Source organism: Canis lupus, chromosome 29, assembly GCF_003254725.2.
Source record: "Canis lupus dingo isolate Sandy chromosome 29, ASM325472v2, whole genome shotgun sequence".
NCBI classification, from domain to species: domain Eukaryota; kingdom Metazoa; phylum Chordata; class Mammalia; order Carnivora; family Canidae; genus Canis; species Canis lupus.
The window spans coordinates 39,207,690-39,223,535 of NC_064271.1; the positions used below are offsets into that span (position 1 = coordinate 39,207,690).

Consider the following 15,846-nt stretch of genomic DNA (forward strand, 5'->3'; position numbering starts at 1 on the left):
GATTAAAACAAACTCATTCTTAATTATTCCTTTTGTCTTTGGAAAATAGCTAGTTTTCATTAAAATATGTTTATTATTACTTACAATGAATTAAATTTTTAAAACTCTAATAAAATAAATATTGATAGATATAATCAATGATGTACTGGAGCCAGCTCATGAGAGCCAATGGTTGCATTTCTAAAACTTTGTCAGCTGATCATTAACACTATTGGTAGCTTAAAATAAGCCATGGGGGAGCATTTATACTACAGAAATTGGAAAATCCTACAAATCAGAGTTTTTCCCCTTAGGGAGATAGCTATCAAACATTTACCAGCACATCATTTGGTAAAACCCATATTTTTAAAAGAACACAGGAGCCCTGAGACCAAAAAGTTTGGGAACCACTGATCTAGAAAAGATCTAGTAGAGAAAGAAAGTGTAAGACTTGGAAGATTTTTACTTCGCAGAATTTATAAGTGAGTCTCTGGTTGTAATCTCAGGGACATAGATGCTCCAGGTAATAAAGTGGAAGGAATAATCTTCCTGAGTTATTGGAAGTGGGCATTGAAGAGAAAGAGAGAGAGAAGATTAAGTAACATAGAGGGAAGTTTGACAGTGAGTTGGTAGAAATGGCTGAGAGTCTTTCTGAGAACTCAGAAATCTAATATTCACATATATCATATTCATATTATGACATAATGCTCCTTCATCTCCCCAGATCTTCAATAAAACCATATGTATACCTATGCCTTGATGAGGGACTCTTATGGAAATGAAGGATAGAAGCAAAGAGAAGGGATGAGCTGTAAGCAGAAGTTGCAAGTAAGAGAAGAAAAGGTACTGGGAGCCAACAGTGACCATGAGCATGAAGATTTCTGAGAGAATTTAGGAGAATGTGCTCACCTTTCCGGGGTATTCTTCAGTGTCCTAAAGCTGTAAGGTGTTCTAAAGCTCCTTCTAGAATCATAGTTCTCAACTGAGGTGACTTTGTCCCCACTTCCCCCCCAACAAGTGACATTTGGCAATGTCTGGAGGCATCTTTGTTGTCACAGCTAGGGGGTAGGGTTGGCCACTGGATCTGGTGAGTAGATGCCAAGGATCCTACTAAACACCCTATAGTACACAGAACAGCTCACGACAAAAAGAGAATTATTGGGTCCAAGATGTCAATAGTGCCAAAGCTGAGAAGCCTTGTCTTAGACCAATGAGGATAATAAACTAACTCCTGGAGGACTGCTGTGAAATCTAAGCATGACAGGAAGTACTTAATGAATGATGCTGCTGCCCTCAGCGCCACAAATCTGCCCCTTCTGCCTCACACTCCTACACCTTTCCACAAGTATCTCTGGACTCCTGCCACTTACCTGGCCGAGAGTTCTGTCTTACTGAGCCTTCATACTTTAGCTGGAGAAATGTGGGTCGATTGTCATTGATGTCTTTCACTTCTATGGTGATGGGAACTGGGCCCTGCACCGTAGCTCCTTGAGCGTTCAAGGCTGAGACCTGACGTAGAAAGGAAAAGGAAACCACCTTGAGAAGTCCGAACTTCATATCCTATGCCCGAAAGTCAGTTGAAGGAAACGAGAGCTCCAAGATCCAAAAACCTGGTGACTGTAGGGGAGAAAGATACCTATAAAAGCCCCATATTGGTAGCTACTAAAATAGGGACCCAATCAGTTAAACCCCACTAATTATGGCCGCATTTTCCCAGTAGTAGGGTAACGCCGGACACTGGACATGCTTCTTTTCTAAATAGTTAGAGTCAGTGAAATAAGAACACTTCGACCCTTAAGGGTATGGAAGTGCCATGTCCAAGCAGTTTAGTGGCCAACTTGCAAAGCCAATAGAAGTTACCAGGTGGGAAGCTTTTGCTTGCTCTTCTGTCCTACAATTAGCTCTCTACTATTGCTGTGTATTCAGATACCAACCATGAAAACCTAAGGAGGGCAAAGAGAGAGAAGGTCTCTTTAGTCAGAGCCTCTGACTGTTGATTACTTCTGCTTCTTGAAAGGCCTATCCCAGCACCGATGCAGCCTTCTCTCTGGGTCCAAAGTCCACGCAAGAGTCACAGGCAGATACCACCGAAATATCAGAGAAGTATTGGCTTGGTTTGATCCAGGTGCTTACGCATGCCCGTACTTAAACAAGTAATGCCAGCTGAGGGCCTGGGTAATTTAAATTGGGTTATGCTGGTTAAAAAGCCTGAGGAGGAGGGTATCTTTGCCACACCCAAAGGGGCATCCCTTTGCAGTTGGTAGAAAATGGACAAATGAGGTTTGCAAAGCATGTCATTAACGTCAAGAGAGCCGTAACAGGATTCTGTGACAGAGATGAAGGTGCCAGTGACACTTCCAGGACGAAGCTAAAGGATGCTCAGAGAGGTTGGAGTTAGGTTCACCTGGAGTTTGTGAACAGCTCTTGTTTCTCTATCCAGGGCTCCGTTATGATACAGAAGTCCATCTGGTTGTATCTGAAATATGCCATCTGTCTCTCCAGTTAGTTTGAAAGTCATAGCAGGAGGACTGGCCTTAAACTGGGAAAAAGCAAAAATCAGATTAGGTTGTAAGGACAAACAACGTTTTTTGTAGAAAGTCACCAATTTCAGGTAACATTTTCATTTGTAAAATCACTAAATAAGATTCGAGTTTTAAAGTGATACATTCTAGGGGCGCCTGAGTGGCTCAGTCGGTTAAGTATCTGCCTTCTGCTCGGGTCATGATCTCAGGGTCCTGGGGTTGAGCCTCATGTTGGGCTCCCTGCTCAGGGGGGAGTCTGCTTCTCCCTCTCCCTCTGCCCCTCCCCACCCCCATGCTCATCCTCTCTCTCTCTCAAATAAATAACTAAAATCTTTAAAAAAATAAAGTGGTACATTCTAAAAGTTTGCTCAAACATTAACTATTTAGCCTTTAAAATACATTCCCCTCAAGAAACAATGTATGATATAATTTAACACATTGACAAAAGCCGACCGATCTTTAAATTGTAGCTGGAGTTAGATGAGATTTTTCTGAGAATATCTGAGAGCTTTAACGTTGCTAGCTTCTAAGGAACATTAAAAGAGATAACTTTATTGCTAGGATAAAAAAAAGATGTCATCCAGTACTTCTAAACATTGTGACATAGATTAAGAGCTATTTTAATATTAAGGAAAAGAATTTTAAAGTAGCTTTAACTTGATAAAATTCTATATTACAATCTCTTAATTACATTTTCAAAAGTGAAGAAAATATCAATAATTATTCATGGAATAGTTATAGCACTTTTAAGACCACAAGAACAGAAAAGTCATATATAAAAATCAGATATAAAAAAGCAGATATAAAAGTTTGTTCAACCTCATTAATAATTTTAATAAATATTTTTATATCTTTATTGACGAATTAAAAATCAGTAACAGCCAATATTGTAAAGGATGTAAAGAAACACATGTATTAATGATGGAAATTAACACAAATTTCCCTTTGGAAATAACTTGAGGCATAGAATGTAGCCTTTGATAGCAAACATCACTAAACAGAATTTATCCGAAGGAAATATTTTTCAAACAGTAAACTTCATGTGTGTAGTACTAAGTAGCCTTCTTTACAATGCTGGAGAGTAGAAAACTTGTAAATGATCAAAAATTAAAGATGATAAAATGATTACAGCACATAAAGTTGACAGAACATTAATCACTAAAATGTTCATTCTATAAATTATGAAGCAGCATGAGAAAAAAAATGATATTATGGAAAATAACAAAAGGAGACTGTAACAGCAAACCTAAACTATGATTGTAAAGTACCAAAAGGTTTCATGTCAGTGGGCAAGATATGGAAAAAAATAATTAGTATGTTAAGTGGGTAGAACTGTGGGTGAATACTTTTTTGTGTTTGCTTGTTGATATTATGTTGTTTATATAACAAATGAAAGTATTACTATTTTGTGTTTTAAGGATATCAGTGGGAAAGTTGGAATGAGGATCTGAAAAAAAAAAAAAAACTTTCCCTCCATAGAAGCAATGAGAAACTGGAAAAAATTGTAAATAAATATCAACTTTTTCAGAACCTTGGAAAGTAACCAAATGCTTCCAAAATCCAAGGAGTGTTTATTTAAGAAAATTACTACCAATAAGAACCAAGCTGTGTGATTACATTGACTTGCCTTAATTCCATAGTCTTCTCTTAAGATATGCAGTAGCCTTGAAACCCAACAGCCTCACAGCCAGAGTATATGGAGGGGGAAGAAAGGGTTTGGAGTTCCCCCAAACCCCCATTCCCAGACAACTGCTATTATCCAACTTACTCGGAAGTTCCCTGGAAACACCTACTCAAAGAGCTTGTCTCTATTTGACCTCAGAGTTCACGCATTACAAGCAATTTTTCTCTTGGGGAATTTGTCAAAAATAATCTCAGCAATTGTTTAACATTGCAGCTACCTGAGGCAGTGGTAACAATTGCTGCAAACAAGAAACTGACCACTGACCAAAATACTTAAAAGAGTTAACCTAGGGAGTAAGATGACCCTAGGGGGCATTGAAAATGTCCAATATAGGGGCTCCTGGGTGGCCTCGTTGGTGAAGCATCCAACTTTTGATTTCAGCTCAAGCCATGATGTCAGGGCTGTGAGATTGAACCCTACATCCATATCCACACTCGGCAAGGAGTCTGCTTGAGATTCTCTCTCTCTCCCTCTCCTGCCTTTCCCCCCTGTTTGCACTCCCTCTCCTGTTCTATGTATAAAATAAATAAATAAATCTTTAACAATAATTAAAAAATAAGAAAAGAACAAGATCCAAGTAACTGAAATCAGGAATGTAAATGGGATATCACTACCAACACCACAGAGATAAAAAAGGGTTAATGAGTACATGATAAGTAATTATTTCCCCCACAAATTAAACAACCTCAGTGAAATGGATGAATTCTTAGACAGGTGGAAATTATCAAAACTGACTAAAAAATAAATAGGAAATCTGAGTAAAACTATAACAAGTAAAGAGATTGAATTAGTGATCAAAAAACTTTTATACAAAGGAAGGTCCAGTACCAGTTGGCTTTTATTGGTAAATTCTACTTAACACATAAAGAAAAAAAATAACACCAGATCTTCACAGATGCTACCAAAAAGTAGAGTAAGGAATACTTCCCAATTCATTCTAGGAGGACAGTATCATCCTGACATGCAAATCGGAAGAGACAACCCAATAACGCTGCCGACCAATTTTCTTATGAATATAGATGCAAAAATCTTCAACAAAATACTAGCAAACTAAATTTAGCCACATAGAAAAACAATTATATACCATGACCAAGTGGAATTTACACCAGAATATGAGGCTGATTCAACATATGAAAATAAATTAATTTAATACTCTATGTTAATAGAATAAAGGACAAAAACCAAATGAATATCTCAATAGAGGCAGAAAAATCATTTGACAAAATCAACATTCTTTCTTGATTAAAAATAAAATACTCAACAAACTAAGAATAGAAGTTCATTTCTTCAACCTGATAAAGACATCTAAGAAAAACCCCACAGCTAACCTTATAATTAAAGACTAAAAGCTTTCCCCAAATGATTAGAAATAAGAAAAGAATGCCCAATCTTGCCACTTCTATGTAACACCACACTCAAGAGCCTAGGCAATAAAAATAAAAAGGATCTAGATTAGAAAGAAAGAAGTAAAACTATCTCTATTCATAGATGACATGATCTCATATATGGAAAATCCTAAGGAATCTAAAAAATTAATATAGCTAATATAGAAATCCAATAAGTTTGCATAATAAAATATTAATATGAAAAACCAATTGTATTTCTATATGTTAGCAAAGAACAATCTAAAAATGATATTAAAAAATAAAATAAAAATGATATTAAGAAAACAATTCTTTTTAAAATAGGATCAAAAAGAAAATAACACACTGCGGGATAAATTTAACCAAAGAAACATAATATTTGTAAAGTGAAAACCATAAAATGTCACCAAAAGAAATTAAAGAAGATCTATATACATAGAAAAACAGCCCATCGGGGATCCCTGGGTGGCGCAGCAGTTTGGCGCCTGCCTTTGGCCCAGGGCGCGATCCTGGAGACCCGGGATCGAATCCCACGTCGGGCTCCCTGCATGGAGCCTGCTTCTCCCTCTGCCTATGTCTCTGCCTCTCTCTCTCTCTGTGTGTGACTATCATAAATAAATAAAATTCAAAAAAATATTTTAAAAAAAGAAATTATAAGACTTTAAAAAAAAGAAAAGAAAAACAGCCCATCAAAATTAAAAGCTTTTGCACTGCAAATGGCACTATCAAGAAAGTGAGCCAATAATCCATAGAATGTGAGAAAATATTTGCAAATCATATATCTGATAAAGAGCTTGTATACAGAATATAAGGAGCTCTTACAACAATAAAAGACAAATGACCCAGTTAAAAAATAGGCAAAAGGTTTCTCCAAAGAAGATACACAATTAGCCAATAAGCACTTGAGAAAGCTACTCAACATCATTCGTCGTTAGGGAAATGCAAATCCAAACCACATACCCCCAAAGTACCATTTCACCCCCACAAGGATAGCTGTAATAAAAAAACACAGATAATAACGAGTATTGGCAACAGTGTAGAGAAATCATGATATGTAGAGAAGTCATGGAGAGAAACCTGTATACGATGCTGGTAAGCATGTAAAATAGTTCAGTTGCTCTGAAGAAGTTTTACAGTTCTTCCAAAAGTTAGAGTCTGAATGAACTACGATCCAGCAATCCCACTCCGAGGTATACATCCAAGGGAATTGAAAACATACATGTCATCACAAAAAGTTGTATGTGATTGTCCCTGATGGCATGATTCATAGTAGCCATAAATGTCCAACGATTGATAAATGGCTATTCAAAACGTGGCATATACCCATACAACGGAATATTATTCAGCTACACAAAGGGAATGAAGCGTTAACATCTGCTACAATATGCACAGACTTTGAAAAACAGGCTTAGTAAAACAAACCACACACGAAAGGTCACATGCCTGACTTGATCTACGTTAAATGTCCAGGTAGGCAAGTCTACAGATACTGAATGTAGATTTGGGTTTGCCAGGGGCGAGGAAGGGAGGAGAACAGGGACGGCTAATAGATACAGTTTTTCTTTGAGGCTGATGAAAATGTTCCAGAACTAGATAGTGGTGATGCTTGCACATCTTTGTGACATATTAAAAATCAACAAATTGTGGGAAATATCAGAAAGGGAGACAGAACATAAAGACTCCTAACTCTGGGAAACGAACTAGGGGTGGTGGAAGGGGAGGAGGGCGGGTGGTGGGGGTGACTGGGTGATGGGCACTGAGGGGGTCACTTGACGGGATGAGCACTGGGTGTTATTCTGTTTGTTGGCAAATTGAACACCAATAAAAAGTAAATTTATTATAAAAATTAAAAAAAGAACGCAAAAAAAAATTTGTATATTTTAAAAGGATGGATTTTATGTGTGAGCTAAATCTCATGACAAAGAAGAAAAAAGAAAAAAGAATGACCTGTCTCAGATTTGTCTTCTACTGTCTTATGACCTGGAAACACCTAGACTACTGAGCAGGGGCTGGTTGCAAATCCTCAATGAAACAAGTTTACGGCTGTTTAGTTCTTTAGGTCTTTTTGTTTGTTGTTTGCTTGTTTGTTTTTAAGATCTATTACTAGGCCATGGACCAGCCTCATGGGCAGTGAACTTGCTTTGCGGCTCCCAAACCCTGGCCCCGAACACTCCAAGGGGCGCTCAGAAAAGGGATCTGCACAACTCCTCCTGCCACAGCAGCACAGAGCCCCCAGTGCACCTTCCCGTGAGGGGTTTGCTCCCTCTTCTCCCCGTACAAAGATAGAGACCTGTTTTCTAATCTCTGCTCTGCCATTAATTTATTTATTTATGATACAGAGAGAGAGAGAGGCAGAGATACAGGGAGAAGCAGGCTCCATGCACCAGGAGCCCGACATGGGATTCGATCCCGGGTCTCCAGGATCTCGCCCTGGGCCAAAGGCAGGCGCTAAACCGCTGCACCACCCAGGGATCCCTCTGCCATTAATTTATTGAAGCCTCAGTTTCTTATCTGTAAAGCAAGCCGTGGATACCAAAAGTTCTAGGGCTTTTCTAACACAGAGATTCTGGGATCTCAGGAAGGACATCCCCTTCATCCCCAACTCCTCTGCTCCCCATAAATAAGAAATAAGAAACAATAATCCCATAAATAAGAAATGTTCAGCTGCAGGCAACAGAGTTGGCCAGAAAGATAGGCCCTGTAGGGTGGCTGCTGGACAAAGAACAGAAGAAGGAAAGCATCCCAAGGAATGGGATCCTCAGAGACTTAGCTCACGCCACCCAGGCAGTTTTTAGGTCAATGGGGTTGGTAACTCGGGGGCTGCAGTCTCTATGGTCCCAACTTGGTTCGCTAGCTCGGGACCTGGGCTCTCGGGACACCTCCTCTGCACTCTCCGTCCTCGCTACTCGCTTCCCTCCGGCGGCTCAGGCAGGTGTCCGTGCTGCGCCTCCGCTGAAGCCTCTTGTCCCCTCCCGGCGTGACCTCCTCCGTCTGCAGAGCTCTCAGAGCATTTGCTGTCCCCGCGTGCATGACCTCTGTGAGCAGGGGGCTCAGGGCCTCTATCGCCCCCCACCAAGCCGGGGGTGGGGATAGAGATCCACGGCCCCACTGCGGCCCACGCTCTGCGGCCTCCTGTCTCTGCTCTGTACACGGGGACTGTCCCACGAAACAAATGCTTGGCAGCCGACAGAAGGCATCCCCCCCACCGAGGAAGGAGTGCAGCAACCCTCCTTTGCTCCCCCGGCACGTGGAGGGGGGGTCACGGGCGTACCCCAAAGGGGACCATCCTCAACCACTCCAAAGTCATTGGGCTTCCCCAGCAGATTTCTGGTAAATTCAGGAGTATTTTCTCCCTCCGCATGATATTTCCAGAATGTTTTCAGTGTCCTTTATAGCTGGAGTCTCCTACTCCCATCTACAGGCCTCCCCTCAATCCAGTGCTCTTCTCAAGGACCCCCCTATAGGAGATGGCCACCTTGCAGCATGGCCCGCCCATAGGCAAGGGCCCGGGGGTGGCTTGGGAGGAGGCACCCAGGAAAAGCCCACATTCCAGCGCCACCCCAGAGAACCGGCTCCTTCACGGGTTTCAGGCAGCATGCTCAGTTGGAGACAGGCAGTCAGAGGGCCTTCTGCTCCAGAGGCTGGTCCCCTCCCTCCCCTGTGGGAGGCGCTGAGCTCTGGGCACCACACTCCCCAGCCCAGGGACGGGAGTACTATCCCCCGCCTCCAAACACATAAAGTCTGGCCGAGAATGTCCCGCACACCCCTCGCAATGCCAAGGCCACCCATCTCTCTGTGTCTGACTTAGCTTCTGAAATCAGTCTCGACAGTGAGATCTGCTGTGCCTCTATTTCATTTCCTGCTATCCGGTAGATGAAGGAGTAAAGTCCACCGAGAGAGCCCATAACATCAAGATAACAGTGATCAAGAGGAGCCCTTACCTGGAATATGACTTGACTCCCTTGTTGGCCTTCGAAAACAGAAAATGTCATGGGCTGCAGGGGTCCACTAAACTTCCCCTCGTGGCTATATCCAGTTGCCTGTCGAAAAGGGAAAGAAAAAGAGAAAATTGGCGCACCCCTCATCACGAACGTGCACGTGCCTCTTGCTGGGTTTCTTATGGCTTTTCCAGGACTGACGCGCGGAACACAGGATTCTAACCTCGCTCGGAGCAAGGCTAAACAGAGTCAAAGCAGGGAGGAAGGTATTTTTGATAGTTTTGAGCCTCGACTATGTCAAGGTGGCTCACCGTGAGCCTTGCACAGCTTTTCTCACTTGACCATTCAAGCAACCACCCCGTGGGGAGAACATGAACACTCCCGTGTCGCAGATGAGGCTCACTGAGGGGAGGCTGCCGGCCCAGAGCAGGGCACACACGCTGGGATCCAACTGAGCGAAAGCTTCTACCTTCCCGCAATGCCATCGAGCCTTCCAGGGACCACACGGGTTTACACCAGCTTCTCAAAACACCTGTCCTCTACTCCCAGCGTTTGTAAGGTCTACGGAAGGTTCCCAGCGCCCTACAGTTCATGGTCACTTCAAGGACAACTGAATTCATAAGGAAGAAAAATACGTGGCTGCGTTGAGTACGGTACCTACCTGGCACCTGGGTACATGACTAAGATTTGACTTTAGCTCTCCCAACCTGCATTTCGACTGTGACTTCCAGAAACGCTCACTACTTTGACATTTGATTAGCATCTGTACTCGTGGGGGACAGAAGAGAACAAAATGTTTCCTTCGAGCAGGAGTCCGGCGATTCTTCTAAAACCCGGAGGCCCTGAACCTGGCAGGCGAGCAGGCTCTGCAGACGCCCAAACCCAGGCTGGAAGAGCAGCGCGGTGGCCGGGACAGTGAGGACCAGAAACCGCCACGTGCTGAGCTCGGTCCTAAGCACGGTCAATCCCGACGACATCCTGGGGGCAAAGTCTTACCCGCAGCTCAGTTTCACAGGCAATGAGGCTACGATGCTGTGCTCCAATTGAGCCATTTGGCCGGGTAGTGACAGGAAGCAGGACTCGAACCCGTGACTCTGCAATGGGTGTTCTCAGCACTATGCCCCACTACCCACCACAGGGACCAAAACTGGCCGAGGCAACCTGGCAGGAAACAGGGGCACCAAGGATGTGCAGGGCGGCGTGAGTCCCACCGTTCCCAACCCGGGAGCCTGCAGCAGCCCCTGCCATCCCTCTGTCCTTCCAAAGCCAGGCAGGGCACGGCAGGTGGCACACAGGGTGACGGCCAGCCACCAGCCCACCCATGGAGGGTGCCCTCTAGAACGAGGGACGCAGCACCCACACATGAGGCTGGTGTCCCGTCCTTGTCACGTGGTCCTTCGGGTCTCCTCCTTGTGTAGAAATCAGAGGTGCGCTACGGTAGGATCGACGTCTGGTAAGTACGAGCAGTAGATGGTTTGGGGGGTGGGGAGGCCCATCCGAGAAAGTAAGAGAACTGGGGGGCAGAGGACTTGTTTTCCACTCCCTCAGGAAGTGGGAGAAGCAAGTACACTCTGGGGATGGACGAACGGAGAAAACCCCAAAAGCCAACCATGTAAAAGTGTAGGGGAAGGGCTTCCACCAACCCCCTTGGTTCACTGAGTCTGGACTAACTTGATGCTGGTTGTCTGGTGAGTGAAAACCCAGAGGGCTTTGGGATTTGGCCCCGCCTGCCTCGGGGCCCCGCTGCACCCAGCCACCGCCAGCCTCCCTCCTCAGCCAGAAACTATGGGGTCCCTTTCCCGGACTCCCTTGCAGCTATCAGGGAGCCAAGTGCCCCGGCTTCACCGCATGAGACTAACGGGGGGTCTGCTGGGGTGGGGTCTGCTCAAGCTTTCCTTCTTCCCGGTGAGAAAGGCCAGAGGCACTGGCAGGGCCGCCCAGCTCCCTGCTCATGCCCACCACGGAGCCCCGAGGGGCCTCAGGCCGCCCGCATCAGCCCCTTGGTACCTGGAAAGCGAAGCTGGGCCTACTGGAGCCACCCCAGAGCTGCACTTGCTACCGCCCGTCCCGCAAGCATCCTTCACCCACGGAATAACCTCACAGGCTTCTCCTAGCTCATCACCTCCTTTTCTTAGGAGTATCTTCCTCTGGGGACTCTGTCTCCCTGCACCCCTTTTGCACATCTTCTCCTCCAGGGAGCCGGACACAAGGACGGGGCGCAGATGTCCAGGCATCACCACAGTTGGTACAGACGCGGGCGGTGCCTTCTGCGTAACAGCAAACCGCCGTCGTCCATCTTCTGCTCCCTTCAGCCAGCAGCCAGCCTTTGAGCTGCTCACATGGGCGACGGCACCCAGACGACACCCCCGTTAGTCAGTGTATCTCGGTGCCAAGGTTCAAAGTTGGGTTCTCATAACAGGTCAGCAACTCTCGCTTTGGGCCCACTATCATGACTCTGTGGGCTACAAAGATCTCAAATGCACGTGTGTGTCCTGACTCATCCAGCCATACTCCCAGGACTGGGAAGGTTATGGGGGGAGCTTGTGAAAGGAAAAGAGGGTCCAGGGACGCCTGGGTGGCTTAGCCTTTGGGAGCCTGCCTTCGTCCCGGATCGAGCCCTACATTGGGCTCCCTGCATGGAGCCTGCTTCTCCCTCTGCCTGTGTCTCTGCCTCTCTCTCTCTATGTCCCATGAATAAATAAATAAAAATCTTTAAAAAAAAAAAAGAAAAAGAAAAAGAGGGTCCCTGCAGGAGTTGGAGGGATAACACCCTCCGTCTTGCACAAAGAATAAAAGGAAGGGGAGGGAACTGACACTTTTAATGCTTCCTGTGCAACAGCTGTGGGACCAGATCCCCCACACACATGAGTTCTTCTGATCCTCAACAAGATCAGAAAAGTATCTCCAGAGAAGTCCCACGGTAGCGACGTGGATAATGTGGGGTGAAGCCAGCTCAGCTAAGCCACCAAGCCCCAACTCTGAGCCACACTGCTCCTGTGCCTTCCAGCAAGGACACATGCGGCAGCCAGATCGGCCTGCCTGGCGTGGCGCTGTGTGCTGAGGCTACAAAGGTGACTCAAAGGTCCACGTGAGTGTAGACACTGAATATTTAAGACGCTATAGTAAAGGGGTGTCTGGGTGGCAAGTCAGTTAAGTGTCTGACTCTTGACCTCAGCTCAGGTCTTGATCTCAGGGTTGTGAGTTCAAGTCCTGCACTGGGCTCCATGTTGGGTGTGGAGCCTATTTTTTTTTTAAGGTAAAAATAAAATGAAATGCCGTAGGAATAATTATAATAACCAACAACAATAATAATAGCCAATATTTATCCAATGCTTAGACTGTGCCTGTCACTGATCCAAGTCACTTTATCCCTAAAATAAATGCATTATCTCATTCAATTGCCACAACAACCAATAAGGCAAGCCCTCTTATTAGACCCATTTCACAGGGCAGAAAACTGAGGTTCAGAGCTTAAGTAGCCCACCCAAGTTCCTATCACTAGTAAGTGAGAGTGCCAGGTTTGTACCTCGCTCTGACTTCACGTACAACCCTGAGATAATATAGATAGCAAAAGACATTTGACAAGATAAGAAGAGGAGACAAGTCAAGAGGAGACGTTTGACTTGTCCTAGTGACAAGCTTTGAGGCCTCTGGTCTGTGCAGAGGCAACTTGCTCATAAAATTTGACCTGTGGCTTCCTTCCTTCCCCCAGGAGCAAGGCTCTAGTGCGTTTACAAGTGTGGCTCTATTTCATTCCGTAAATATTCTGAACTGTGATGGCTCTCAGGGGACTCAGGAGGTTAGAATTCGATGTCATTTTTGGGTCCCAGAAGCAAAGAAACAAGGTTTTGAGGTGTGAGGACCTAGTGACTTCCTTCCAAGGAGAAAGCCAATGCTTCCCCATAATCTTCCTTCATAATACAACACATTGTTAGGCAAGTATATGAGCCTCACTAATAAAACAAAAGTCGGCCCCCCACTATGTACCCAAGATCGAGGACTGGGCCTCTCCAGATGCCACCCGGCAACATCCTCTAGAAGCCTGTCAGTTGGAGAGGGTTGGCTCACCAAATGCCTAAGACAACTTTGACCAGAAAAGCCCAAATCTTATACTGGGGGGAAAAAAAACTACAGAGCAGAGCAGAGTTGAAAATAGAGAAAATGGCTTTCTTAATATTTCAGTGGTAATTTTTCGTGGTCAAAGTAAAAAGAAAGTCATGATTAAGGGACGTAGACTAATATATACATACACACATAGACTATATATACATATAGACTATATGCACATAGTAATATATGCCTCAGGATACTTTTCTTTCCAGATTCCCCAAGCTATGCATGAAGGCCTAAGCATGAACACACGGAATTGTTTTAACTCGTGCCCACTAAGTGGTATTGGCTTTTAACAGCTGGGGAGAAAGTATCTCCTTGGTTGAAGGGTAGACATCTGACTTATAGCCGTTTCATTGAGAATATCACCTGAGGGCAAACTATGTGTCCTTCGTATACAATTTAATTCTGATAGACTTTTTTTTTTTCAAGTCATGATAATCATTGTTTCCCTGGTATGAGGTAGAAAATGGCAGAAAATAGTCTAGCAAATAAATAAAGAACATCCTCTTACCAAATGAAGTATAAGGAGACACAAGCAATGCAGTTGGGCTTGCATCATTGTGGTTTTCTATATTGAAACTCCTGTAAATAAACCAGAGAATAGAAGTGATCAGTTAGCAGTCTGTTAAGACCATGTCTTTCCAACCAGAAAGGATCATTGGATAATATCCAGCCATAAACCTAGTAGAACGGAATCACTGAAGGACAACTTCTTCTCTGTAGGGAACAGCCCAGTCTTCCAGAAGCTTCAGGGTACCTCATCCACAGCAACATACAAGTCAACATCTCAAAAAGAGGCTCATGGTAATTCCATGTCTTTAACTGCTTCTCTTTATTTTCCTCTTCTCCACTCACGGGTCTTAAATTATAGAAAATAAGTATAGTTTTCACTTGTATTACCTGCATGGGAAAGCTAGGTCTTGGCATATGCCGGGGTCGCTAGATACTAAAATTTCAATGGTTCTGACTCAAAGCTGCAAAGACACGAGATTCCTCAAGCAGAAAGAACCCAAGAATGCTCACAGTCCTTCATTCGGAGACCTCACGAGCCCCCTTTGGTTTTCTAAGCATTGTTGCTAAAGGGGCAGTATGCCTAGGGGAAAAGTGTTGTTCTTACTATCCCAAAAGCAACCAAATAAGAATCCGAAGTCTTTCCTTATTCTCTCCTGTTCAGTATTATTTTTCCTTTCTTTCTTGTGCCTTCACTTTTTTTTTTTTTTTTTTTAGAAATTATGACTTTCACCCTGAGACACATCATGACTAACTGATTTTAAGATGTGATATACAGTTTCCGCGTGGTCTGTAAAGCAGGGTTGTTGCCTGTCACAATGCTGGATTGCTAAAACAATACCAAAAGACTGACGAAATGAAAAATGCATTCATTTCACTAAAAATATTCCAATCACTTCATAATCGCTGGGGATTAAGGGCGATCCTGGTTTGCTGTTTCATCTTTTCCTTTTTTCACATTTTTCTACGTTGAATTCATAGCACTAATAGAATCAGCATGTATGAAAAAAAATGGTTTTTGAAATTCTAACCACTCTAAAGAGGTAGTGCCTGAAATTTCTTAATTTCTTACATTTAGATAGCTTGTATTTGAACTTTAAAAAAGGTAAAAAAGCGCAGGATGAGCTGGGTGTTATGCTATATGTTGACAAACCAAACTCCAATAAAAAAAATATATACAAAAAAAAAAAAAAGGTAAAAGCATGGTCCCATTTTAGCCTCACAAATGCCACAAAGGCCCCGCGAGATAAAGATAGAAACGAGCATTTGTTAAGTAACATCTGGGAGGTAGATTTGGGGAGGGGCCTTTACAAACAGTGTAACAGTGACGTAGACGGCAGACTCTGAGTCAGAGAGCCTGGACCGGAAACCCAGCTCTACCTTTTACTAGTTGGGCTGCCATAGGTATATTACGTACTTTCCCTGTGCCTCAGTTTCCTCAAACAGAAAATACACAGCAACTGCTCAATAATAAACACGTGCTCTTAGGAGTTTCTCACCGACATAATGAGTTAGGAAATGTTATTTTATATAGGAGGGTGTGGAGGTTTGAAGTTAAGCCATTTGCCTAATACCTAGTGTGGGAACTGCAGAGATACGGATGTGGGCACAGAGATAGGTAAGGTGCATATATGGTTTCTACTCGCTGAATCAATGAAGCAAGCTTTCTCAAGGTTCTCTAGCTATCTTAAGGAAAAGCTAGAATTAACACCCTTCAGGTCCCTGGGTGGCTCAGG

The 15,846-nt window shown here is 43.8% G+C and overlaps 1 protein-coding gene across 5 annotated transcripts in view; it reads right to left on the minus strand.

The window, feature by feature from the left end:
- The window catches only part of CDH17 (cadherin 17), a 63,050-nt gene that overhangs the window by 38,256 nt on the left and 8,948 nt on the right, over positions 1-15,846 (minus strand). For all 5 annotated transcript variants that reach the window (XM_025433653.3, XM_035708422.2, XM_035708420.2 and 2 more), the window contains 4 exons: positions 14,112-14,182; positions 9,491-9,589; positions 2,384-2,518; positions 1,350-1,488 (listed from right to left, as the gene is read on the minus strand). In XM_025433653.3, coding sequence (XP_025289438.1) covers positions 1,350-1,488; positions 2,384-2,518; positions 9,491-9,589; positions 14,112-14,159 — 421 coding nt within the window. In that variant the 5' untranslated portion in view covers positions 14,160-14,182. The remainder of the gene's footprint in view (positions 1-1,349; positions 1,489-2,383; positions 2,519-9,490; positions 9,590-14,111; positions 14,183-15,846) is intronic.